The sequence below is a fragment of the Ictalurus furcatus genome, chromosome 22 (assembly GCF_023375685.1).
Source record: "Ictalurus furcatus strain D&B chromosome 22, Billie_1.0, whole genome shotgun sequence".
NCBI classification, from domain to species: Eukaryota; Metazoa; Chordata; class Actinopteri; order Siluriformes; family Ictaluridae; genus Ictalurus; species Ictalurus furcatus.
The window spans coordinates 17,038,900-17,066,313 of NC_071276.1; the positions used below are offsets into that span (position 1 = coordinate 17,038,900).

Below are 27,414 nucleotides of genomic sequence, written 5' to 3' on the forward strand. Positions count from 1 at the left end.
TTGAAATGCTCTTGTAATTGAAGTTTTGGATTCGTAATGAATTTCGCACTAAAACACACCGCACTAAAATCGCAACTCAACTGTTAGAAAGTCAACTCTCTTTTCTACAGTGTTCATTATGTACTTGTGAATTTAAACATGATGACCCGCTTTCCGATCTTCATCATTATTGCACGATTACCTTCACCAATAACTTCCGATTTCAGTTAAGTGAAAAAGTTTGCACCCCCTTATCGTCCAAAAAAAATAATAAAATAAAGATTGACAGGATGCTAAAACAAAAAAATAGTTTGAATAGGAAAAAAAGCCTATTCAAGTTTAGCCTTGAAACTCCAGGTTTGATTTCCGAACAAGAATAGAGAAAAGGTTTACATCACGTGGCTACTTTGTGAATTTTTAAACTGATATCATGTATATAATGTATAATATAATAGTATGTTAACATACACACAGTAACATACACACACATAACCTTTATACACGTACCTAACACTGTTTCATTGCTATGAATTCTACTGAACTGTTCTTTTCATTTTGCCTTAAGGGTGCGCAAAGTTTTTTTCACTCAACTGTGCATAGAGAGTTTTTGAGCTTGGTGAGGATCTCGCACTTAGAATTGTTACGATTTGAAATCCCTTTTTGTCTTCATAATTATGGCTGATATTAGATCATTTGGCCAGTGGAGGGCGTCTGTATGCAGAAGAGGGTAGATAGCGCTTTCTTCAGAGTGTGTTACTTTGCGCAGTGAAGTAGCACGAGCACCAATTGAAAGAGAAGCTGTAGTGGGCTGGCTTCGTGTGTCTCGGAGGAAGCTTTCACCTTCTTTGTTGGTAGCTGTTGTTGGCCAAATTGGGGAGAAAAACGTGAAAAAGAAGTATGTAAAGAACAATGTGTAGGGCAGTGTGTATAATGCCTTATTAATGCATTGAATGTATGAACTTTATAGAAAGTGTTAGTGTTTAAAAAAAATAAAAAATTATAGTAAATAAAAGTCCTGTGTTTTTTTTTTTTTCAGGTTGAAGTGTCACAATAAATGTACCAAAGAAGCACCTCCTTGCCATTTGCTTATTTACCATCGAGGAGGTAGGGACTCGTTCAAAGGTATTTCACATTTCTTTTTTCATAACACTTTATTGTTTCCAGAAAATATGTCTGATTTTACAGAAATTCATAAATGATTGCCTGGAGAAAATGAGAAAGAGGAGCATGGCATGCATGAGATAACTGTTGACATGATTGCTATTCAGAAAAAAAATATTCACACGTTATTTTTCATGGGATCCTTAAAAAAACAAACTAATCTGTTTTTCTCTCTACATTCATACTCCTATTCAATTTTGCTCCTAATCTCTCTTTTTTTCCTCTTTCGTTCCCCATTCTTTCCATTCTCCTCCAGATCAAGGAACATCTCAAGGTAACGCAATCGATTATTGAACGCTTGTGACTGCACTAATGACATTTTCTGATTCGGCACGTCTGTTGCGCGGCCATCGAGCAGCCATCACGCACACCTTCAGCCTCATTTAAAGCTTCCTGTCATCTTCTCGAAGCTGTCTCTTAGAATCTTACCAACATGATTGATATCGATGGCCGGCGTCGTCCTAATAAACCACCTCTCATGCTGCCGAGTGAAATCGTCAGTGAGATTTGAGGCTTGGCGTGGGCTTCTGGATGCGTCCTAGCCAACCTAACACGTCTCTGTAATCAGTCATGACATTTATTGCATCATTCAGACAGCTCATATAAACATATTGTTATGTCTTTGTGTAGCACGGACAAGTTTTCGAGAGTTTTGTTACCATGACCACTTGTTCTGTTTCTGTTACCGGGACAACAGCCTCTTGTTACCGTGGATACTATATATGATTTCTCCCCTCCATCTCTTAGCGCGTCAGCTCGTCAGGACCGAGTCGGTGCCGTGTGACATAAACAACCCCCTCAGGTACACAGACCTGCACATCAGCCAGACGCTGCCCAAAACCAACAAAATCAACAAGGTGGGCCGTCCTCCGTCCTACATACCTGTCATGTCAATGGCTAACATTTATTAAAATTAGCTTTCAGATTTAATTTTACATTCTGTTAAGTTTTAACGTGATTTTGGTAGGTTTTTACATTATATATATATATATATACACACACACACATAAATGTAAATAATGAGTTTGGGATTGTTTTACAGCTGGTATACTATATGCTACCACTCAGAAGTTTTCAAACACCCTGAGTTTCATTACTGTGTAATCACTATTACATTAATATTTATGGCATTTGGCATCCAGAGTGATTTACATTTATCTAATTTATACAGCTGAGCAATTGAAGGTTAAGGGCCTTGCCCAAGGGCCCAACAGTGGTAGCTTGGCAGTGCTGGGGCTTGAACTCCTGACCTTCTGAGCAGTAACCCAGAGCATTTAACCACTGAGCCACATGTGGTGATATGATTGCTACAGACCAATAAGGACGTCTAAGTCTTTATGGGTGTATTAACTGCTCAGTCTGAGATCTTAATCAGACTCTTCGCGAGTGTGTTATTAAAGGCAGGCACAGTTGCAGGGTAAATGCGTTAAACCTATACAGACTTATAAACAGCGCTAGTGTAAATGTATACGCATAAACATGTAGCTAATTAGAGAGATATGAGAAGATTTAGATGAGATATTATTTAGATTGTTCCAGTAAAATAGCATTTAGAACTCATTTCTCATTTCGCGTACGATTTAAAGTTCCCATGAAATCAAAATGGAAGTTTTGTGGCTTTCGGTATGAACGTTAGCCTTAAGGTTATCTATAAGCTAGTATGTTCCAAAACAATGACAAAATTCGCATTTAGAAGATATAGGCATTCAGAATTTACACTCTCTCTCTACCACTAATACGGTTCAACGATTTTGATGACATCATTCTGCACTTCAGCTTCTTATTCGATTTTCTGTCCAATCAAATGCTCTCTGAATGAATCTGAAGTGTCCCGCCCCCAGCAGTTCTAGTTTTCGTGGCTGCGAGATAAGCGAATCACTATTGGCTATTTTAAAAGGGGGAGGAGCCACTAGATATGTCCCGCCCTGACTTCCTGTTTCAGTGGAAATCATGTCAACACATAACAACACATAATAACGCTACGCGTTTCAAGGCACTTCACGGGGACTTTAATAAACGTTTCTTCAATCATTCATAGACCCTGTTGGTGCGTGCAGCCTGGTTGCAAAACGACCCGATTAGCCTAGCGACCTAATGTTACTTGGTTATAATCTGACTGGAGAATCCATCAAGAATTTTATTGAGGAATCAGACTGAAATTAGCGAAAGTATTATCCACTTATTATTATGGATTACCACTAAGAGACAGGGAGTGCTACAGTATTCCGCTAACTCTAGAAGATCCTTATGGCTTGGCTTGGCATCTATATACTTATCTTATAGAAACTCTGAGTGTTTATACTCGAGAGAAATTAAAGGTATTCAAGTCTCTTGATGTTTCTGGGCATGACTAAGACGTAATGTTTTACGATTATGACAACATAGAGGACGTTGTCATGGCACTGGAAATCATAGTGCTGCCCAAACAGATGCCATAAACATAGACATTTGCAAGCTGAACAAAGTTAGCTAGGTATACATGTCCATTATAGGCAGCTCCTCATTAAGGACATGACCTAGATATCTAATGCTAGCTAGCTAGTTTCTTGGTGTAGATTTTAGGTGTGCTATGTAGGTTTATTCAAACAATATACAGTAATTTAGGTGTGCTAGCTAACTAGCAAGCTAAGCCTGTTAAATTCTTAGTTAACAAGCCAACTTCACTGATATGACAGTTAGCACCTTTGTTGTGATGAACGCTGCAAACACACAGCTCCTCAGACCAATTTACCCTTATAATTATAATTTTGAATGTAACTATAAACGGATAAAAAGTATGACATGTTGTTTTTGTTTAATAAATGTTAAAAAAACAAAAAAACAAAAAAAAAAAACGCTAGCCTTGACCAACTGCTGTGGTATAAGAGGAATAAAACCCTTTGTGGCATGTGAGCTTTGTATCACACCACCCCACTGTTGATCGTTTCTCTATAATAGCACATCCCGAAGTGTTTTATTCCTTACTAATGACAGTGCTACAGCTTTATGCTAGCACATCTCAGGATAAGGTTTATGGAAAATAACGACGGATTCCCTTGAGGTTGCGTAAATGACTCGTGTTCGTGATGCTTATTAGCGTCTTATCTTCTTCTACTGCTTTATTGATCTCCACTTTCAGACCAGCTCTCGTGCTAATAATACGTTTCATATGAGTAGTGCGGTAAAATATATCCCTGGAGGTTTGGCGAGTCGTGAACTAATTAAAGTGTCAATCTGATTGATCTCTCAGACCACCTGTGTTTGAATTCTTTAAGGTCTTACAGTGGAAAGTAAAGAGGGAGTGTACTAGTGATATGAGAAAGGGGTCCAGGTAAAGAACAAATGTGATGTTGTTTACGTTACGAATCAGAACTTTCTGGATGAATGACACATAAAATCTTTTTTTCCCACACACATAATGGCTGTTGTGGTGTAATAACACAGGTTCATTACACCATGTGGGTTTGTCCACTGCCAATCACAATCTCCAACAGCAAACTATAATTGACCTGAGATTTTGAACTACAGCAAGTGCAATAAGTACTTCCAGACATGTAGCAAGGTTATTTCTCCTTCCTCTACACTCACTTGGGGGAATAGTGCTGAGCATTTTGGAGGGGCATGTAAAGAGAGAGCACCGGATTTCATTTAATTAATGCCCCTCTAAATGATTTTATCCAAATAAAGTAAAGATAAACAGCAATAAAAAAATGACACAAATTACTTTATGTACTTTGTTTATCTAACCTGCATTGAACCCACGTGCGAGTGTGGACTGGTAAACACCACCATGACAACATGTTTGGTAATACTGACGCAACTTCATTTTGTCTGTCCAAGAAACACAATCAGTTTGAGTAATTTGACATGTAGGAGCACATATGTCAGAGTACATTGTGCAGAGATTTCACCAAGAGACTATTATATATATATGTGTGTGTGTGTGTGTGTGTGTATGTGTGTGTGTGTGTTTGTGTAAAGATGAGGAGTCTGTTCACATGCTGCTCATCGGGACCTACTAGAATCTACATCAGTCTGTCATGAAGTATCAAGTCTGTAATGAATCGAGTCTGAACTGAGAAATCAATTCTATAATGAAGAATTAAGTTTATAGTGAAGAATTAGGTCTGAAATGAGGAATCAGTTCGGTAATGAAGAATGAAGTCTATATTGAATCAAGTGTGTCATGAAGAGAATCAAATCTGTAATGAAGAACCAAGTCAGTAATGAAGGATCAGTTGTGCACTGAAGAATCAAGTCTGTATGGAACCAAGACTGTAATGAAGAATCAGATATATAATGAGGAATCAAGTCTGTAATGAATCAAGTTTGTAATGAATCGAGTTTGTAATGAAGAATCAGATATATAATGAGGAATCAAGTCTGTAATGAATCAAGTTTGTAATGAATCGAGTCTATAATGAAGAATCGAGTCTGCAATGAATCAAGTTTGTAATGAATTGAGTCTGTAATGAAGAATCAGATATCTAATGATGAATAAAGTCTGTAATGAAAAATCAGTTCGGTAATGAAGAATGAAATCTATATTGAATCAAATATGTAATGAAGAGAATCAAATCTGTAATGAAGAACCAAGTCAGTAATGAAGAATCAGTTGTGCACTGAAGAATCAAATCTGTATGGAACCATGACTGTAATGAAGAATCAGATATATAATGAGGAATCAAGTCTGTATTGAATCAGCTTGTGAAGAATCGAGTCTATAATGAAGAATCAGATATATAATGAGGAAACAAGTCTGTAATGAATCGAGTTTGTAATGAATCGAGTCTGTATTGAAGAATCGAGTCTGTAATGAAGAATCAGATATATAATGAAGAATCAAGTCTATAATGAAGAATCAAGTCTGTAATTTTTTGTTAATATATATTTTATTCCTCTCCTGAAGATGGATCTTGCTTTTTCAAATCAGTCTAGTTAAATCGGTAATAGAAACCGTTCCACAAGTGTTCAAAAAACTCTCTCTGTGTGTCTCTCAGGACCACATCCCTGTGCCGTACCAGCCTGACTCCAGCAGTAACCCCTCGTCCACCACTTCCTCGACCCCATCATCCCCAGCTCCGCCTCTTCCTCCCAGTGCGACTCCTCCCTCTCCACTTCACCCATCCCCTCAGAGCGCTAGACAGACCAAACAGCCCAACCTAACAGGTATACACACACACACACACACACACAACACACACGCACACAGTATGAGTATAGTACTCAAAAATACTAATCTATCAGTAACAATGCAAAATCCTAGTTGCATGTATTGATTATGTGTTATTATAGAATACACAAGCATTAGAGACACACTATAAAGTGAATTCATGTAGGCTGAAATCTCTAATAAACACCATATTATCTTTACACATAAATAACATGAACCAACCCGATCTCTTTCTTGCTGTCTATTTTTCCTTTCTCAGCATCTCATTACTACAAATACAAGCAGCAGTTCATCTTCCCGGGTAAGTGCATCCTAATTGGACGTTACTCATACCCATAATGCAACACGACAAGCCAAGGACATCTCTTTTGATGTAATTTGTTGTCTTTTCTCGGAGACACAACCCTGTGCCTCCTCCGTGCGTGTTTTTTTTCTGAAGCGCCTAATGATGGGCCTTGCTCTGTTCTTCCCAAATAAACCCGGCCGTATGTGTGTGTGTGTGTGTGTTGTGTGTGTGTGTATGTGTCTGGGAGGGGTGCGAGCTCAGTGGGAGACCCTCAACTTTAAAAACATTTTGATGAGCATGAAGGATGATGATGGAAGTGTTACAGGTGGCAGGAAAGGAATTTTTATTGCATTCAAATGAGACTTGAAGATTGTTAGTTTTTTTTCTGTGTGAATATATAAACAAGCTGTATCATTTATGACTAATTCACGACCAAGAGGACTCAATCTCAATCACTTTTTCAATATCTGTGTGTGTGTGTGTGTGTGTGTGTGTGTGTTTGTGTGTCTGTAGATGTGACCCCAGAGGTTCCTAACAGAGCTCCTCAGGTTATCCTCCATCCTGTGCTGTCAGAGCCTGGGTAAGCGTGTGTGTCTTTATTTATTTATTTATTTATTTATTTATGCTCTTGTATACTAAGTGAACACTAAGCATCTGGTACTTTTAATGCAATTTATTGTAATATAACGTAATTCTTTAGCTAGTCAACACACAACGTCTTAACATGTATTCACAGTAAGCTCTGAGTGATGCCAAGCGATTCTTTATCATCCGACCAATCAGATCGCAGCTCAGGGGGTGTTGTAATGATTACAGTGTGCACGTGAACTGTAATTTCCAGTACCACAAATGAACTCGCACCTGCCAGCCTATCAGAGGGCAGTATTTCCTGTGGCCATCCCATAAAATAGACATAAATGACAGAAAAAACGTATCAGAAACCGGAAATAAAATAACACACAAAGCAAAGGCAATGTTATTTGCTATTTAATATAGCGATAATCAGAATAAATGTTAGGAAATATCTAAATTATTAATAGCGATATAACATTATTTTTTAAAAATGTATTATTAATGAAGAATGTATTTTTAAAAACCTTGTTTTGGTCTAGTTCCAGCTAAACCATTACATATAGGCGAGAGCCAAACTGTGTGCTCGTTGTCATGGTTACATTCGAACATGGCCCATATATTGTGTTTAAATTAGGAGACTATTAGTTCGATGTGGTTCTTAAATTGTAATGAATAAGAGATAAGAAATTTGATTGCTGCCATAGCAACAACTAGCAATGCTTGTAGAGATTAATGAACCTGATGTCCTTTGCGGTTGAAGTGCCTCACCACTAGAAAAGAGAGATCCTTCTCACTCGCGAGTCTCTCGACGTTCAGCCGTGCATCTCGTTCAACAGAGACAAGAAACTTGTGCTGCGATGGTTGTTAAACGGATCCTGGGATTTTAGTGGCAGCATTAATAAAGCTTAAACAGTTGCCTACAGTAGTGGTTATCATACTGTGTAAAAGATACACACTACCGGTCAAAAGTTTGTGGACACCCGACTGAAATGTTTCCCATGACGTTAAAAAGCTTTTGATCTGAAGGTGTGTGATTAAACGTTTGAAATCGGTGCCGTAGGCAAAAATATAATCGTGCCGACGTATCCGTTTCTTTCATTAGAAAACATTTTACGGAAAAAAATCTTTTTTTAAACGGACGACTCGAGCGAAATATTCCGGAAAGCAGCCGATAAGAGTCCGGCGTCGGTGTGAACTCCTTTAATACTGTGTAAAAATCATCTCGGGGAAATTCCTCAAGAAATCCGGTGAGAAAACGCCGAGAATACATTTCTGGAAATTTCTAGGCAAAAACGTAGTCTACTTTAAAGATGCTAAAATATTACATTATTTAGATTTATTTAGGATTTTTTTTTATCACCACATAATTCCCATAGTTCCATTTGTGTTACTCCAGAGTTTCGATGACTTTATAATTATTCTAAAATGTGGGGAAAAATAATAAAAAAAAATGAATAAAGAATCAGTGTGTCAAAACTTTTGACCGGTAGTGTACTCACACTGCTTGTGGGTCCGGTTTTCAGTCAAGACATCGGCGCTGCTCACTCAGACATCACACATGGTGGGCATTTTAAAAATAATTAGATTCATTGGATTATTGGAGCAAAAACATTTGCAGTGCTAAAACTCTGTGGGCAAATGCAGTGATGTCGTTGAGTTCATGCTACAGTGACGATCCACGGTGATGAGTGTTTGGGAGAAGTCGAGGGTGCAGAATGTCTTCTTGCATCAATGCAGTTTCTGTGCTAGATGCAGACAAAGCGAACCGTCGGATCTAATCATTATATATAAATAGTCATGACAACTCATGACATGTTTATGATATTTATAAATCAGGCTTATGTCAGTATTATGACGCGGAGTTCAAGTAAAAAGTTACGCAAACATTATTATTATTATTATTATTATTTTTGGTGCTTGTTTGTTAATTTGTTTGCGACACATCTATAGCTGTCCAAAAATGTGTTTAATTATGAAAATAAATAAATAAATCGTATGAAAAAATACATCGCTAGTGACACAGGGCTCAAATATAGTGCTACAAAACATAATATTAACAACAACAATAATAATAACAATAAAATAGATTGTATTATTTTTGTTGTTATTATTATTATTATTATTATTATGTGCACATCTATAGCTGCCTTCAAAATACACCATGTTTAATGGTCAAACCAACATGGCTTGATGAACACAAACTGACCATACACTTTGATGTAATTACTGTCTCTGGCGAAGCCTCTTCGCCCTCCCGGCTCATAATACACAAAGCTTTATGATGTTAATCATGGGCTCTCTGTATGCATAGGAGTGTGTTGAGTCATTATGATTAAAGCCAGGACTACACAGGCTGTTCCAGGAATGTGGCTCCTGTGTACATGTATAATTATGAGACGGTACGAGTGGCATGGCTCTCCAAGATTTAATAACCGGGAATGAAAAAAAAGGTTGAGTAATATTGTCCCTGCTTGTAATGATGTGAAGTCCAAGATGTGGATCGCTAAAGCAGGACCAACATACATAGCATGTGTAATATACGGTATACATGTCCGTGAAATATGGGACATGGAAAATATCCAGATCTTTTTTGCAAACAGACTGTAAACATAAAGGGTTGTACTTTTATAGTGTAGGTTCAGGCTCATTGAAAGCGGACAGTTGCTCACTATAGCCTCTGATTCCCGTTCTTGTCTGACGGGAGCGGAACCCGATATGGCTTATAGCTCGTCCACCTCGAGGTTCAACATATTGTACATTCTGTGATGCTTTTCTGTTCACCACGTTTGTAACGAGCTACCCTAGTCTTCTCATTAACAAGGTTGTTTCCGCCCGCAGAACTGACGCTCTCTGGGTGTTTTTTTGTTTTTCGCACCATTCTGTGTAAACTTCTGAAAGTCTCAGGAGATCATCAGTCAAAGGAGATCAGTGTTTGATGTGAGCATTAACTGAAGCTCTTGCTTCATCCAGTATCCGCAGGATTTCATGCATTGCTCTGCTGGCAGATGATTGGTTGATGGGATAGTTACATGAATGTACAGGTGTATTTAAGTGTTCCTAATAAAGCTGACACACAAATAAGAGGTGAATTTAGATGATTATTTAATGCTCGGTAATTAACAAAGCATTTACTGTACATTATAAAACCTAATAATGCATGTGTTAGTCATTTGAACATATCAGACTCTCAGTTATGAAGAATACAGGTCTAGATAAAGCCAGTTTATAGTGAATGAACTTGTATAGTATCTAATTTAGGCTTCATGCCTTTGTCTTTATCTGCATTAGCAAGCTTTATACTCGGTCATTTATTACTGACCTTTTGACCAATCTTTGAAACTATTTTTATTTTAATTTTAATTATGATTGTGGATTTCTGGACTGTTGCCGTTTAAAATAAAAACGCTTTCACGTCTATCGGAGGCTCGGCATTTACGACACTACCAGATCAGCACGGAGTGGATGCTGTGAATGCTCTTACACGGATACGCTAAAGATTTCCTTTTCTTCAATCGCACCCGAAATTTGGTCCCGTTTGCCGCCGTGCGCCGAATTCTCAAGCTAACGAACGGGAATTAGTGTGACTCTGAAGTGAACTCGCTCGAAAACTGGAGTCCTTTTAAGAATAACAAAAGGGTTGGAATAAAGTCGCAGTACTGTTACTTGTAATGGAATGTCTTTCATGTGCAACACATTGCTCTTTGATGAAAAGAATCTTTGAAATAAATGTGTTTGTTTGAGCCTAATGATGGAATTGATTTTTTTTTTTCTCTTTTAAATTTTCTAACAGTAACAAAGGCAACCCCCTGCTGCAGATCGAGGTTGAACCTACTTCAGATGTGAGTTTCACTATAGCAAGCACGAAAATGAATAACGTATAACAGGCTCTGAGGTTACGTGTATACATGCGAGTGACAAATTAAAGGAAAAAAACGACGTAAAAACACCTGAATACGGTATTTATTCCTGACGGAACATGCTCAATACACCTGGAACTGTACTGGCTTGATGATCAGCGTTCTTCTAAAAAGATTTTCCCCTCTTGTAATGTCGGTGCTGTAGAGCGCTGTCTAACAAATCACCCACAGGTGTTCAATTGTATTGAGATCTGTGGAGTTCGAAGGCCGTCGCACGCGAGTGACATCATTTTCATCCTCATCGAACCATTTACCGAGCCCTCGTGTCATGTAGATGTGGGTGGAGTCATCCTGGAAGAGACCACAGGATAGAAATGTTTCTAAAGCCCCCCCCCCACAGCATAATGGAGACACCGGGTTTTCCTTTAATTTGATAGTTAGTTTTTTTTATTTCGTTTCATCTGAGAGAGAGAGAGAAAGTACTGTGCAAAGTCCTGCTTAATATCAAACCAAGATGCCTCCTTACTATAATAAATAGTAAATACTAAAAACAACCAATAAAAATTCAATCAAATTATAATAATAAAACTGTGTCTCCTAAGGTCAAATCACAGAACGCCTTTATACAGTATGTATATAATAGAGCTAATAATGTTCTCCATCTTATTAAGAACGAAGATGGGAACCATGAAGCAGAGGACTCAGCCGACGAGTTTGAGGAGATGAACCTGTCATTGCTGTCGGCGCGTAACTTCCCGCGCAAGGCGAGCCAGACCAGCATCTTCCTGCAGGAATGGGATATCCCGCTGGAACAGCTGGAGATTGGCGAACTGATCGGGAAGGGCCGCTTCGGGCAGGTCTACCACGGCCGCTGGCATGGCGAGGTGGCCATCCGCCTCATCGACATCGAGAGAGACAACGAGGATCAGCTCAAGGCCTTCAAGCGGGAGGTGATGGCGTACAGGAACACACGTCACGAGAACGTGGTGCTCTTCATGGGTGCGTGTATGAGCCCACCGCACCTGGCCATCATCACCAGGTAGGTGTCAAATGACCAGCATCTTTCCTCTGGTAATTCCAAGATTTTATTAGTGTGCATGCTTTGTTGCTGTAGTGGTTTAAACAGCACCCTTCTTTGGTTTGGTTCTATTTAGAGCCCCAGGGGTTCCCTTTTAGACAGTGGAAAATGTAAAGGAATAGCATCGTCACATATCACGTATATTCATTTATAACTAATGAATGTGCGAGGAAGTAGTGGATAGTGCTTTGTTTTACTTTTTATTTTATTTATTTTTTAAATATTTTTACTTTATATTATAGGTCTTGTCTGTTTTTCCTTAATAACTAATGTTTTTGGAAATGTGCAACTAATTAATGATTAGTAATAGATAATAATATAATAATATCATATAATACAAGATAATAGTTCATTCAGTAGAAAGCTCTATTTTAGAGCATGAACTCCAAAGTTCTTTCAGGTAAAATGATGATTCTGATTATGGTGATTCTGTTTCTGATGCTGATGATTCTGATTCTGACTGACAGTTCTGATTGTATTGATTCTGATTCTAATGATTCTGATTGTGATAATTCTGATTGTGATAATTCTGACCCTGATGATTCTGATGTTGTTGATTCTGATTCTGATTGTGATGATTCTGATTGTGATAATTCTGATTCTGATTGTGACGATTCTGATTGTGATGATTCTGATTGTGATTATTCTGATTCTGACTTTGATGATTCTGATTGTGATAATTCTGATTCTGATGCTGACTGACAGTTCTGATTGTGTTGATTCTGATTGTGATAATTCTGATTGTGATAATTCTGATTCTGACTGGGATGATTCTGATTGTGATGATTCTGATTGTGATTATTCTGATTCTGACTCTGATGATTCTGATTCTGATTGTGATAATTCTGATTCTGACTTTGATGATTCTGCTTGTGATGATTCTGATTGTGATAATTCTGATTCTGACTATGATGATTCTGATTCTGACTCTGATGATTCTGATTCTGATAGTGATGATTCTGTTTCTGATGCTGATGATTCTGATTGTGTTGATTCTGATTCTGATTGTGATTATTCTGATTCTGACTCTGACAATTCTGATTCTGTTTGCGGCGATTCTGATTCTGTCTGATGATTCAGATTGTGATCATTCTGATTCTGATGCTGATGATTCTGATTCTGACTCTGAGGATTCTGATTCTGACTGACAGTTCTGATTGTGTTGATTCTGATTGTGACGATCTGGATTCTGACCGACGATTCTGATTCTGTTTGTGAGTATTCTGTTTGTGATTCTGACGATTCTGATTCGGATTGTGATGAATCTTATTCTGATTGTGATGACTCTGATTCTGACTGGTGATTCTGATTCTGTTTGTGATTCTGACGATTCTGATTGTGATGAATCTTATTCTGATTGTGATGATTCCGATTCTCTTTGTGATTCTGACGATTCTGATTCTGATTGTGATGATTCTGGTTCTGTTTCTGGTCATGTATAGTTCCAGAAGCAGTAGTTTTTAAGGACAAGCAGGAAACACCTAGAGTATAGCATAATCTCTGTATTCTTTACATGCATACACTTTAATTATTTGTATTTATTTATTAGTAGTACTGTTGAGTTCTCAATTCTGATTGGTCAGATTCTGATTTCTATAACAGCAGCTTATGTACTAATGTGAACTCCTACGAATTGATACATTATGTTGTTCTGGCCTAAATGCTTGACTGTTTGTGTGTGTGTGTGTGTGTGTGTGTGTTGAAAAGTTTGTTCAGTTGCCCAATCCAAATGATTTTCTCGTCACACTGAAATACTGCAAATCAAAGCTTTTCTCATTTTTAAGGTTCTCCTTTGTTGTAGTATTTAATGTACCTGAAAATGTCAAAAGTTGTAATCGTTTCAATTCAAAGCACTTAGCTAGGAACAGCAAGCCTGAGCAGATCCAATTGAGCTGAAATGGAAAGAAATGGCCTCAATCTGCAAAACCCCTGCTTTTTCAAGTGCGAGGAACATAAATATTGATTGTTTGTTTGGGCATTGCCCTGAGTGACTGTTCAGTGATTGGTTTTCATATTGCTCGGTTCTGCGTGGAATAATTGAGCCGCCTTTCATCAGAAATGCAAACAAGCTTCCCTTCCACATAGAACACAATTATACAGAGAATGTCCTAACCAGACAGTGTCGCGAGGTTGCGTTGACATTTCTAGCACTAACAAGCAAAATGCAAAAGTGATTCATACAAGTGGTCGTACATTCAGAGCAGCTGTAGTCTGAGCACCGGTGACGGAAAGCGACAGTGTGTAGCAAGCAACTCTAACTCTCTACATGGCTCAAAAGTAATGTACCATGCAAATAAGCGCTGTCGATATGGATGTGATTCACTAGTCGGAGCAGGAGTTCGGTTTGAGAACCTCTCCTTGAGAACACAGAAGACAGGCTTACACTACAGGTAGTTTTAAAAAAAAATATATCTTTTTACTATAGCAGAGCATCCCTATGTGCTTGATTCCTCTTATACTGCAGCAACATGCCAATAATTATATTTTTATACGCATAAAAAAAAAAAAAAAAAAAAATGACACATCGTACTTTTTAGCAGTTTCTAGTTACATTTCAAGTTGTGGAATGTCCTGAAAACTTTCCTGTAAAGAGACGCACACTCACGCCACTATGTGTAGTGCATTGCACAAATGGAGGACAAGCTGCACAAGGGCTTTACTTTACAAAGTCAAATCTAAAAATCACCCTAACCTGAGTCTCAGAGAGAAGATTATGCTAAAAGCACAAACAAGTCCAGCATTCAATGCATTATATACAGCTCCATCTTTCTTTGTGTTGACATGGTCATAAATTTGTCCTGATTCCCCAGTGTAGAAATTCATTGTACAATTTGGTGAAATGAGGCAGGATGCGAGTACGACCGAGTGCTCGCTGTGTGTTTAATTGAAATCTATTGTGGGGGGATAATACACAGGCGGGAAGCAATAAGCTAGAATAATTCATATACACAATAGAAAGAATGCGCAAAGGTCAAAACCAGGAAACACTGAATTAGAAAATAAGGCGCTGAAGATATGCATGCATGGTAAGAGGTTGCAGTTTGTTACAGTTTTATATGATGTAATTGTGGGAGTTTTCTTCAAAATACCCTTTTTCTGGAATTTTACCCTCATGTATTCACAGTTTGGCTGAAGTTCTCATAGAGTGGCCCGTTTACACCAATACACCAACGCTATAATGTTTAAATTCGTGGCAGCTTATTGCGCATACAGATTTCTCTAAGTGGGATCGAGTTAGCATATGCTTCACGACAGAAGATAATGACTTCTTATGATGCCACGGGCTTTTATTTATTTATTTTTTCAGTCTGGTAGTACTTGTTTAATGTAGCACTGTGTATGTATTTACGACATTATCGGCATTGTGTCCGATTCAAAAATCATTTTATTAAATTCATCTCAACGTATATGCAATGCCGATCATGTCGAATTTACAAACTGGTTATAAATGACAGGAAAATAATAATAATAATAAAAAAACACACAATAAAACTGCAACAAGACCTGATTGAACTCGGCTGAAGTTTTAAAAGAGTTGGAACGGATGAATAAACAGCTCAGTGTGATATCCAATTCACTTCCATTCCACAGACAATTCCTTGACCTACAGCTGTGGTGATGATAAGCATCCCATAATAAATACAGCTGAGCTCTTGTAAACAGGAACCATACTGATATGACTGCTGTTTCTGAACCTTTTTCATCATCTCTTCTAGTCTGTGTAAAGGGAGGACTCTGTATGCCGTTATACGAGACGCGAAAGTCATCCTGGATGTCAACAAGACCAGACAAATCGCACAGGAGATGGTTAAGGTACGACGGTTGACCAATCCGATCTTTGCGATATGTGATTTTCCACTTGTTTTTAAACCAGTACCTGCAGTGATATTGTATATTTTTATTATTTTTGAACACAATTTATTATTATTTATTTGTTTATTTTTATTTATTTATTTATTTTTTTACAAAACACCGGTTTGAAACTGATCAGCATTCTTACAATGAATATTTGTTTGGTTAAAGGCTTTTGTGAAGAATATGAAAGTGTTTTGCCTTCATGTTATGTACAACAGTGTTGGAGACACTCGTATATCTTGGATCTTGGTCCAAGTCCTCCATGCAGAAAGTTTTAAGCTTCTTTATGTTTGTAAGTTTGTGAATGTGAACGTCCCTGGGCACTGAGAGAAAATGAAAAAAAGAATATACGGTCGTATTATGAAATAATATGATTTTCACGAACGACTATTTGTTTCCATTTCTTCGAAATATTCCTTAGGGGTGTCAATAATTTTTTTTTTTTTTTTTTTACATATGTATTGGAGAGGAAATTCTATTATTTATTATTTTGCTCATTTTTATGAAGGGAGCTAATAATTCTGGATGGCACAGTATATATTTTATTCTTTTTATTTATTTATTTATTTATTTAACCTTACTTGGGTTGAAATAAACTTTTCTTGGATTTGAGTGAGAATTGAAGACATACATTTCTTCTGCGCTACAAATATACCACGAATAATCTGTTATGTAAATCATTTATATAAAATATAACTGTTCAGTGTTTTATATTACTATTATCTAGTATTACTGTTCTTGTTAGGTATAATTATTTGTTATATGTATAATATAGTATAGCATGCTGCTCTAGAGCTCAGTGAGACATCATTTAGTGCAGAGGTTGTATATTGTATATACAATGCGTAGGACTTTTAACAACCCCAACGATTTTGCGTGTTTGTTGTCCAGGGCATGGGCTATCTGCATGCCAAAGGCATTCTTCACAAGGACATGAAGTCGAAGAACGTCTTCTATGACAACGGGAAAGTGGTCATCACAGATTTTGGACTCTTCACCATATCTGGTGTCTTACAAGCAGGCAGGTATGTCGAATAAGTGATTACTCAGGAGTAATTACATTTGTAGAGACGTGCTTGAAAAGATTTTTTTTTTCCCCCGCTTTTTTCTCCCCCAATACGTTCTTAATTAAATACACGCGCTCTGTGAATTAATGAGAATGCTTCATTCTGCCTGTCATGCTTTTTCTAACTTTAATTAGTTTATGCCAATTAATTTCATTATCGAGGGCCATTAAAAACAGACAGAGCATGAGTTAAAAACGCTGCCGTTATAATGTGGTTTGTGTGCTGCGAGTGTTCTGATTGACGTTTTAGACACCAGCTTGTAGAAAAAAAAATTAAACACCGTGTCCCCCGTATAACCACACACACACATACACATCCACATGCACAAAAACACACACACTAGCATTAGCGGTAGGTCTGATCTGACTCTCTTAGACTCTCACTATTCAGAGGCCTGTGAATTCCTTCCACACACGTGGCAGGCTTGCTGTAAGCTTGTTTAGATCCTCGTAATGATTGCTGTAACAGCTTATTAGGAACCGAGGCCTGTAATTAAGAGTCTGGGTCACCTCTTGGCTTCAAATGCAAATGCAGTTTCACCTCCGATGTCATGTTCCTGCTTTCTCGAGTCATCGAATGCAGAGATGAAAGCTGAAACCCCTCTATCTGAAACAGTGGATGGTGGAAGAAATGGAGCTAATGGGGGGCAGTTTGGGGCGTTTGTGTCACTCTGAAGAAGGCAGGGCAGAGAGCCAGGATTTGACCCAGTGGGTGGAGGAAAACGCAGGACCGAGCTGTTTCGAGAGCTGATGGTAGCAGGTGCACAGAAGTACTGAGGTTTTACTGTTAAATTCACAACCTTACTCTCTTTCTGTAGTGAGATAGAAACCTTCAGCTAAATAGAAACAGCTTTGGAATGAATCTAATGTGTGTGTGTGTGTGTGTGTGAATTGCTCCTTCAGAAACAATAAACCAGAATCTAACCGCATGTGATATAAGCAACCAGCAGTTTAATACAATTTAGATGTCTTTCAATATGATGCAGTGCAGTGTAGAGTAGTCATGCGGTATCATTCAGTATCCTGAAAATCGATCTGTTTGCTACAGTATATTGTTTTGACGCTACTTGCAAGGAAAAAACAATTCTAGTCTCACAGCTTTTACAGGATTACGTGTATGCTACTGTACATAACAATGGGCCTAGAGTATATTACTGTAATATTATACAGCACATTCATGTTAAAGGGAAAGAGGCACGCCTCCTTCACTTGTACTGACAGACCCAGAAGCGACTGGGAATAAAGCCACGCCTCCTTTAGTAAAACTGACAGTCACAGTGACACATGTACATAAACCACACCTCCTGATAATCACTTCTACTAACGGATGCAGAAACGACATCTACTTTATTTGAACAAACAGGTAAAGGGGCCACACAGACACATTTGGAAATGCCAGTCAGCCTACAACGCATGAGTAGCGGAGGAAAAGAGAATACCTGGAGGAAACCCCCCGAAGCACATGGAGAACACGCAAGCTCCGCCCACACGGGTTAACTACTAAGCCACCGTGGCACTGGGACTGACAGACACAGAAACCACACTTTCTTTATTTGGACTGACAGTTACAGAGACAAGACCTCCGTCACTGGGAACGACATGCACGAAAGCCACACCTCCTTTAGTAAGACTGACATGCACAGAAGCCACACCTTCTCCAGAAGAACCGTGTCTGGTTCTGCAAGATGCTGAATAAAACCGCACTAATTCTACCTGAGACTACTCATTTTTATTATTATTTTTTTTTTAAAGCAAAGGATCGTCAAAAACAAATCTTGACTTTGTTTCATTTATTACCGTTTACTGCTCTTTATAGTATTTTTTTTTAAAATGTAGAAACATTTCATTTCATGATTTCCTCTACAGCATTTCTTTGCATGCGCCTAAAACTTTCGCACAGCACTGTAAAATCCGTTTTCTTCTCCGGGTCCGTTTCATCCCTCTGTGTGTCCACTAACGCACACATGAAAGAATCTTTTCTCCTTCCACTCTTCATGCCACGATCCAAGAACTTGTAGATCCTTAAGAGGGGGTTTGATGTGCGTCTTTCTTCCCTACATTGTCCCGTGGAGAGCAGACCTCCTCTTGGAAGCTTTTAAAAAACAGACTTGTTTAAAGGAGGCGAAGATTGATTCATCTGTAGGGTTCTGTAGTGAGCTTTTATTTGGGTAACCTTTAACCGTGGATGATAAATAAAAAAACAGATTTTCCTCCTAGTGAAGTGATGGGAACATTCTACATGTCAGGCGTGAAAATCAGTCTAACCTCTAAGTATAATGGTTGGATGTCTGTCATCCATTTTTTCTTTCACAACCGGCTTGTTGCGTGATGGAAAGGTGTGAACATGCTAAGAACTGATGATTTGTTTTGGCCTCATGCCTGTACAGATGTTTCCACTGGCAGTGAAAGACAGTAAATCAACATTCGAGATGGGTAGTTATGACAAACACGCCCATCACCTTGTCTAATTAAAAGTCCACAGTGCTAAGGGGGGAAATGTCTATGCTTACGCAAGCTCGAGTCTGGGCTCATTGAGGTTTTTGGAACTGTTTAGCGGTGCAGCGCTGATCATGATCATCCCACTCCAATTAACGAGCCTTGCTGCCGTGTGCATCACGAGTTGAAGATGTAAGAGTGAAGTGAAGGGAGGCCGTGTGGGAATTGAAAATTTATCAAGTGCAGGGATGAGCATGCACGCTCGGGCAAATCATAAATCTGTAGCTTTAGTCATGTACCCTCAGTTAAGATCTGCCTCGATATGCCATTAGGGTGTCTAATGAGTTGTTTTTGAAAGATTAAGACATTAAGAACTGGATACGAGACCGAGTTATTCATGCATTTCGTTTTGTTTTAGTAACGTTAGTAACTTTAGAGCAGGGGTCATCAGTTAGATTTAACCTGGAGCCAAATTCTTATGGAGCAAATACTAGTGCTTGGGCCCGTACGTGTCGTGTGTGGTGTTTGATATTCAGCTATAAATGACGGTAAAAGTTGATCTCTGTATTTATATATTTACTTGAGCAAAGTAAAACCTGGTTCACTTGAGGACACGGTTGCTTCTGCTGTTGGTTAATTTTGCATCCAAGTCTTCCAGTTTGGTTTCATGCCAAGGTTTGGATCAAAACCTGCATGACCGGGTTGTGCTCAACCTGAAATGGCGTCATGGAGCCATGTGGAGCCAAGGGTTGGGGGTTAGATGTTTTCACCATTTAACCCTTGTTCATCCAGATGAACTTTAACCCTGTGAATCCTCTAGTCTTGGAAGCATGGTCAAAAAGCCTTGCCTCTTGCACAAACGGCTGGCTGTATTTGTTTTGAATTTTGAAAAAGTTTCAAAACAGCCTTTTTTAACAACCTTTAATTATTCCAAGGCTGAACCAGGATGTTTTGAGGGGGTTGGAGTTTTAAAGTGTGACACGTTCCTCACACTTTTCTTAGAACTTGATCTTTGCTCACTTGAAATTGTGTGGATTATTCATCAAACCTGGCTGTTTTTATATGAAAGTGACTTAAAACCATGAAGAGCAAGTGGGACTAATAAGAGACAGTCATAAGGTCATGTAAGGGACTTGCAGGTGTAAATCCAGAGGTGGGTGTGGATTTGAATGGATGGTTTTAAATATAGATTTAAGTATAGATGCACACAAATGTGTTTGATTTAATTGGTAGCCAGGCAAAAAAAAACCCCAAAAAACGAACAAAACACACAAAAAAACCCCTATGTAATGATCTTTGAGATGAAAATTTGCAAAGTATAGTAACAAATTACTTTCCACCTCTTCTGACATGGTTTAGGGCTGTTATTTGATTGAACTCTTGCCCGACTTTACAGATATTTAGGTGGCTGTAAATGTCAAGCTGCTTCAGGGAACCGGGCTTCAACCCTGACTATTTCTGACGTTTCCAGAGCTTGTGTCAATGCAAATCTACATTACTGAAATTCCGTGATTATGTATGCAGCTGTTTATGGTACAAAAGAAGGTCACGCCATCTGATGGCTTCCTCTATCAATAGTGTCATTTAGAGATGAAAACAGAACAGCATGTGAAAAATAAAACTCAGTTTGTATTAAAGACTTTCACGCCACACTTTGCAATTTCTTTTTCCTTGATGATAACTTGGTTGTTTTTTTGTTTTTTTCCCCCCCAGAGGTGTTTGGGCAAATTATTTGCACAAGCCTCGGAAACATGAATGCATGAAGGAAAATAAAATGGATTCAATTTGCTGGGCTCAAATGGTTTTTGCTTGTCGGTGTTTCTTTCTTTCTGCAGTAGGAGAGAGGATAAGCTGCGGATCCCGAGCGGCTGGCTCTGCCATCTTGCTCCCGAGATCGTCTGCCAGCTCTCTCCGGAGACAGCCGAAGATCAGCTGCCCTTTTCCAAACAGTCGGACGTCTTTGCCTTTGGGTGGGTTCAATTTTGTCTCGTTAAAAGCACATAACTTTGACACATGACTTATGGGAAATTCCTGTGGGACTCCCGCTGGAATCCATGGACTATCAATGGGAGTTCATTCATTGGGAAATCTTGAGCTGTATACGGGACACCATTAAAAATTCATAAACATTTATACTCCCACTCCCAGTGATGAAGGCGACACCTAATGCCTAATGTCTGTAGGACTTGCATGTGAAACACATGACATTCCAAGAAAATCTTCCAACACCTACAGGATGCCATAGGACTTTCATGAAATATCTATAATCACTAAATATAACCCTAAATTTACATCTTAAATTCTATACAGAACGAGACATAAATTGCATAGTCGGCATGACATTATAGAGTGTAAAACGTTGTGTAATATATATCACATTAATAACTAGCCTGTACAAATCCAATTGGAACCCTATATTTCAATGGATACCCCATTAAAACCCAGTAGAATCTACATAGATATGAGACAATATTTCAGTGGATAACCCATTAAACTCCAGTAGAAAACACATAGAAATGAGACCATATCCCAATGGATAATCCATAAAACTTCACTCGAAACCACATAGACATTACACCATATTCCAGTTGTAAACCTACTAAAATCCAATAGAAATCACATAGAAATGAGGCCATATTCCAATGGGAAACACACGAATCCGATAAGAACCCCCATTAAAAAAAAATCCCATAGAAATCAAAACTATTCCAATAACTAACCAATAAAAACCAAAGAGGAATCCGATTTCAATCCAGACCATTTTTCACCTTCTCACAGTTAGATGTCTAACCAAATAATCCATTCTGTTTTATAAATTTGGAGTCATTATGAATTCATTACTCCTTTACCTCTAATATGCAGCAGTTTGTGCAGGCTCTGTCTGCAAATATCTTTAAAAAGATCTCATTTGGGGTTGCTAAGCACTCCTTTATTGCCCATAGTGTCTCCCTTCAGGCTAATGAACTGTTAGCCCAAAGCAATCAATTAAACGCACAACACCAGAGTCAATCTCATTTCAGACCAGCAGCGACGTGATGGGAAAAACCATCGCGAAAGGTCTCCAAATGCATTACAGTTAATGAACTCTAATGTTTCATTTCATCCCTCAACTTTCTGAATTGAGGTGTAAGTGACCCCAAATCTGTCACTCACCATTAATTCAGTACGATAATCACCCACTTTAAATGAGAGAACTAGCAGAAGAATGTGGGAAATGTAATATCCTCCAGCCATTTGCGGTTCTCTGGGGAAGTGCTTGGGATTAGGTGCTGCATTTGGCTTTTTGGTGTTCAGTGTAATTCTTCCCACAGTGTTCCCCTGGAGATTGTAATGGCGATGTCCAGCTTGCTAGTTCATCGCTTTTGTTAGCTAATTCTTTCCTCGAGGCTAATAAAGCTCTTTCACTGTGATACCCATCTGGGTTATCTGTGGGCTATCAGAATGCATGGAAAGGAATGAAACCAGTTTCGCTCAAGCGAATGCCTTGAATGGCTTTAAAACGTATAGATCCACAGACGACGAATATTCTCCTGTTATCTCAGTTTTGTAAATTAGCCAGCATGTTCGTTTGCCTTGGACCTCCGGGGTTGGGGGTTTGAATCCCGCCTCCACCCTGTTGTGCATGGAGTTTGCATGTTCTCCCTGTGCTTCGCCGGTTTCCTCCCCCAATCCAAAGACATGCACTGTAGGTTGATTGGCATTTCAAAATTGTCCATAGTGTGTGTGATTGCGCCCTGCGATGGGTTGGCACCCCATCCAGAGTGTTCCCTGTCTTGTCCCCCGAGTTCCCCGGGATAGGCTCCAGCTCTCCTGCGACGCTGTGTCGGATAAGCGGTATGGAAAATGGACGGATGGGTTTTGTTTGTAATGTATCTTTATAAGTAAGGAATAAAACACTTAAGGATGTGCTGTAAGAAAATAATCAATGATGGGGTGGTGTAACTGTTTTTCTTTTTTTTTTTTGTGTCCAGTTTGGGTGAGCCTGTGCTCTCTATAGCCTCAGATTCCTGTTCTTGACTGGCAGGGGTAGAACTCGATGAGGTCTTCTGCTGTTGTAGCTCATCCACCTCAAGGTTTGGCACGTCGTGCATCCTGAGATGCTTTTCCGCTCACCACGGTTGTACAGAGCGGTTATTTGAGTTACTGTAGTCTTCTTATCAGCTCGAACCAGTCTTTCCATTCTCCAGTGACATCAACAAGGCGATTATACCCGCAGATCCGCTGCTTACTGGAGGTTTTTTTGCTTTCACTGGATGTTTTGACCTGCATCTGTATGATTTTATGCATTGCACTGCTGCATATGTTTCTGTACTTCTGACTTCTGGCAGTGTTGAGCCAAATATAAAACCTTAAGCTTAATGTGGAGTTCACACAGCTGGACTCTAATGTGTCCAGAGGCAGAAACCGTGTGTGTGTGTGTGTGTGTGTGTGTGTGTGTGTTCAGCCCTTGCTCACTACACTGTGTGAAAAGGGATGGATGGATGGATGGATGGATGCTGCTCTGTTGCCTCCTAACACAATTGTATTCATCTGTTGTGTCCACATGGAGGATCTCTGGCTCTAAACTCTTAAGAGACATGGACATTTCTCCATATTGAATTTATTCCATGGGCGCTCTGTGCTCTATGTGTTTACATCGGTTTTCTCTGGGCTTCTCACCGGGTCTCTGATTTGTAACGTGAACATGCTGTGAACAGCGGGACGTGGATTTTCACTCCACCCTCTTTAATTCATATTCAGTATCAAATCAGGATGTTTTCTGGATGATTGTCCATGGTTATTGTAATGATCTGCTATTGATGTTTGTCTCTTTGCCTTGCTCTTTGAAGCTTTCCTGTACTGATGAGAGGATTTGTTTGTTCGGTATTCACACTCGACTCACTGATTTTTAATTAGGCTTAATTCCAACTTAATTATGGTGAAAAGCATATCAGCAGGATCTTGGGCATGTTTCAAAAGTCAAGAGCCCCCTTTGACTGTTTAATCAATTTTTTTTTCTGGACACTCCTTAAGCATGAGAGGTTCAATTCGGGTCTAACGGACGGGTATCACGAGTGCTTTCATGTTACACGTACAGCGTCGAACTTGAATTCCTCTGACAAATGTGCGTAGGAGTGTGTAATAAATATCGTCTATGTTCCAGGACGATCTGGTACGAGCTACATGCACGGGAGTGGCCGTTTAAGAACCAACCGGCTGAGGTGATCATATGGCAAGTGGGCAGCGGCATGAGACCCAACCTCACTCAGATCGGCATGGGCAAAGAGATATCGGTGAGCAGGTTGATCTCATGAAAGAAATATGTTTTGTAATGGAAATCTCACTGTAACATCCGGTAAGAAATATCTCAAAAAGATGTCAAAAATCTGTCTAATTTGTCACTCAGCAAAGATAACGGATGAAAACGTCATCAGCGTAAGCAATAAAACAAGCTGTTTTATAATCAGTGACAGAACTCTCCGAGGTGAAGCGGAGTGACTGTTTGTGGATTATTTTCCTCAGACAAGTGTTTTATTTGTTTGCCAGTTTTACTTACTAAAGAATGACACATCATACTTTTTATCCGTTTACGGCGTAATGTGGAACATCAGCGAAACAAGACTTTTATTATGGCACCGAACTTTAAAAAACAAAAACAACAAAAAAAACGACAACTGACAATTTAATTTTATTATAACTGTTGAATAAACGTCTCCTTACACAAAACTCCAGCATATCGACGATGATTTGTTATTCTTTGCTAAATAACAACACATTATTTATATACAATGTCTTTTTAAATAGTCTTAGATTGTGTGGTTTATTGTAAGACCGATACTTCATGAAAACCCAGTCACGTGACACGAAAATGACACTATTATGTGAAAAAAAAAAAAAAAAAAAAGTTTTCACAGCATTTTATGCACTTTATATGCGAAAGTGAAATGGGAAAGGTTACATATTTAACCAAGTGGGTGGGGTGGGGGTGGGGGTGGGGGGGGGGGGTTGTGCCTGTACGGTTTCCTTCCGAAACTGCTCATTAGAGCACTCATCTTGCATATATATATTCACCCCTCCCCCTTTTTATTGTTCCACCTTTTTGTGGAACTGTCATTATATGTCACGGATCCTCAAAACATAGCTCATAATAGTATTGAAGTAGGGTGGAATATCAATATATACTGGAAATTCCTTAGCAGAGCTTGAGTTTTATAGAGTTTTGTGGACTTTCTTGCTCTCGTTTAGGACATCCTGCTGTTCTGCTGGGCTCACAAGTCCGACGAGAGACCCAGCTTCTCCAAACTGATGGAGCTGCTAGAGAAACTGCCCAAGCGCAACCGCCGCCTCTCGCACCCCGGCCACTTCTGGAAATCAGCTGAGTATGTAAAATGAGCCAGGTTCTAAAAAAAAAAAAAAAAAACAACAACAAACTCCCCCCCCCACTCCCCCCGCCCCCGCCCCCCCCCCCCCAAAAAAAAAAGTCCTGGAGATTGAGCTTATTGGCGTTAGACATACGGCATTGTGGGAAAACTGTGCACTGGGGGAAACGGCTGGATTGTCCGTGTAGTCAAGTCTGCATCATGTTCTTCTGTTTATCGTTTGATCATGTATGGACGACGGAAGATTTCTTTATTATTTATTATTTCGTTCTCTGTTCTTTTTTTTCCCCCCCTTAAACCTGTTAAATCTGTTTGTGTTCTGAACTTTTGAATTTCTTCACGATTAATTTGTTGATGTTTTCTTTTTTGATGAACTTCTGTTCAGTCACATGCCATGTCAGTGCGTTTGATGATGCATTTTTATGAACAAATGCAAAATTGTTTTTTTTCTTTCCCCTCTGTGAGTCGTGCGTCTGTAATTTTTATTTTCTTAAGGACGTGCGGTTATGGAGTGAATGTATTTATTTTCAGATTTGTGAATTGAACTAGTGTTTATTTATTTGCTTTCAGTCCAATCATTGGCATCCATTTTGTGTGTTATGTTTGTGTGTGTGTGTGTGTGTGTGTGTGTGAGTGTATGCATGTTTTTATAACTTGGTGACCAAATGTCCCCACAAGGACAAGAATATTGAAAGTGTGACCTTGTCAGAATATTTGCTCGATCACCATGCAGCTTTTATTTAAAACAAACAAACAAAAAAATCTACAAGAGCCAAAATGATTCCTTTAGGTTACTGAGGTTAAGACTAGGTTTAGATTTAGATAGCATTCATTACCCGCATTAATAATTAAAGCGCACCTATTATGGTTTTGAAACGTGCCTGATTTTGTTTTAAAGGTCACATGCAATAGATTTACGTGCATCCGAGGTCAAAACACACTTTAACGTGCAGCATTACCCCCCCCCCCCCCCCACAGTGTCACAAACGACTCGTTAAATGATTCGTTCTAAAGGATTCGTTCTAAACTCCTTTCAGAGAGCATACTCTGCTCTGATTGGTTCAGATGTCCCAGTCTGTTGTGATTGGTCTACCACTGTCAGCATGTTTCAAAAAGTAAACCCTAGGTAGGTTAGTACAGGAAGTAAAGTCTGGAATCCCTAACGACTCGTTTCAGCTGTTCAGAATCGGTTCCTTCTTTTGCGAGTCGATAACTCCGTTTGTCGTGCGCCTTGATTTTTGAAACTTTGCAGACTATATAACACACTACATGAACGGTAATGTTTGAAAACCCATAATAGGTGCACTTTAATTCAGTGGATGGATGGTCCTCACAAGGATAGTATGACAAATGTGTGTGTGTATGGTGTGTGTGTGTGTGTGTGTTGGCATTCATGTGGCCGTTTCAAGTCACAAAGCTTTACTACTCTTTATGGGCGCACAAGTATCCTTATCTTTAAAAATAACTCGACAAATAAATGAACTAGAAAGGAAACCGGAAGTAATTTAAAAAAAAAGAAAAAAAAAAAATAGAAAAAGAAAAAAAGAAATAAAATGGCATGCTTTGAAAACATTCTGCCGGTTTTATGATTGTACACGCCAATTATAGGCGC

The 27,414-nt window shown here is 38.9% G+C and overlaps 1 protein-coding gene across 1 annotated transcript in view; it reads left to right on the forward strand.

Annotated features, from left to right (window-relative positions):
* The window catches only part of ksr2 (kinase suppressor of ras 2), an 87,604-nt gene extending 61,789 nt beyond the window's left edge, over positions 1 to 25,815 (forward strand). Inside the window, exons 9-21 of the mRNA XM_053654053.1 lie at positions 1,016 to 1,101; positions 1,397 to 1,414; positions 1,888 to 1,997; positions 6,120 to 6,288; positions 6,552 to 6,593; positions 7,092 to 7,158; positions 10,942 to 10,990; positions 11,680 to 12,047; positions 15,803 to 15,899; positions 16,833 to 16,966; positions 21,279 to 21,413; positions 24,587 to 24,716; positions 25,669 to 25,815. Coding sequence (XP_053510028.1) covers positions 1,016 to 1,101; positions 1,397 to 1,414; positions 1,888 to 1,997; positions 6,120 to 6,288; positions 6,552 to 6,593; positions 7,092 to 7,158; positions 10,942 to 10,990; positions 11,680 to 12,047; positions 15,803 to 15,899; positions 16,833 to 16,966; positions 21,279 to 21,413; positions 24,587 to 24,716; positions 25,669 to 25,815 — 1,552 coding nt within the window. The remainder of the gene's footprint in view (positions 1 to 1,015; positions 1,102 to 1,396; positions 1,415 to 1,887; positions 1,998 to 6,119; positions 6,289 to 6,551; positions 6,594 to 7,091; positions 7,159 to 10,941; positions 10,991 to 11,679; positions 12,048 to 15,802; positions 15,900 to 16,832; positions 16,967 to 21,278; positions 21,414 to 24,586; positions 24,717 to 25,668) is intronic.
* The last annotated feature ends 1,599 nt before the right edge of the window (positions 25,816 to 27,414 follow it).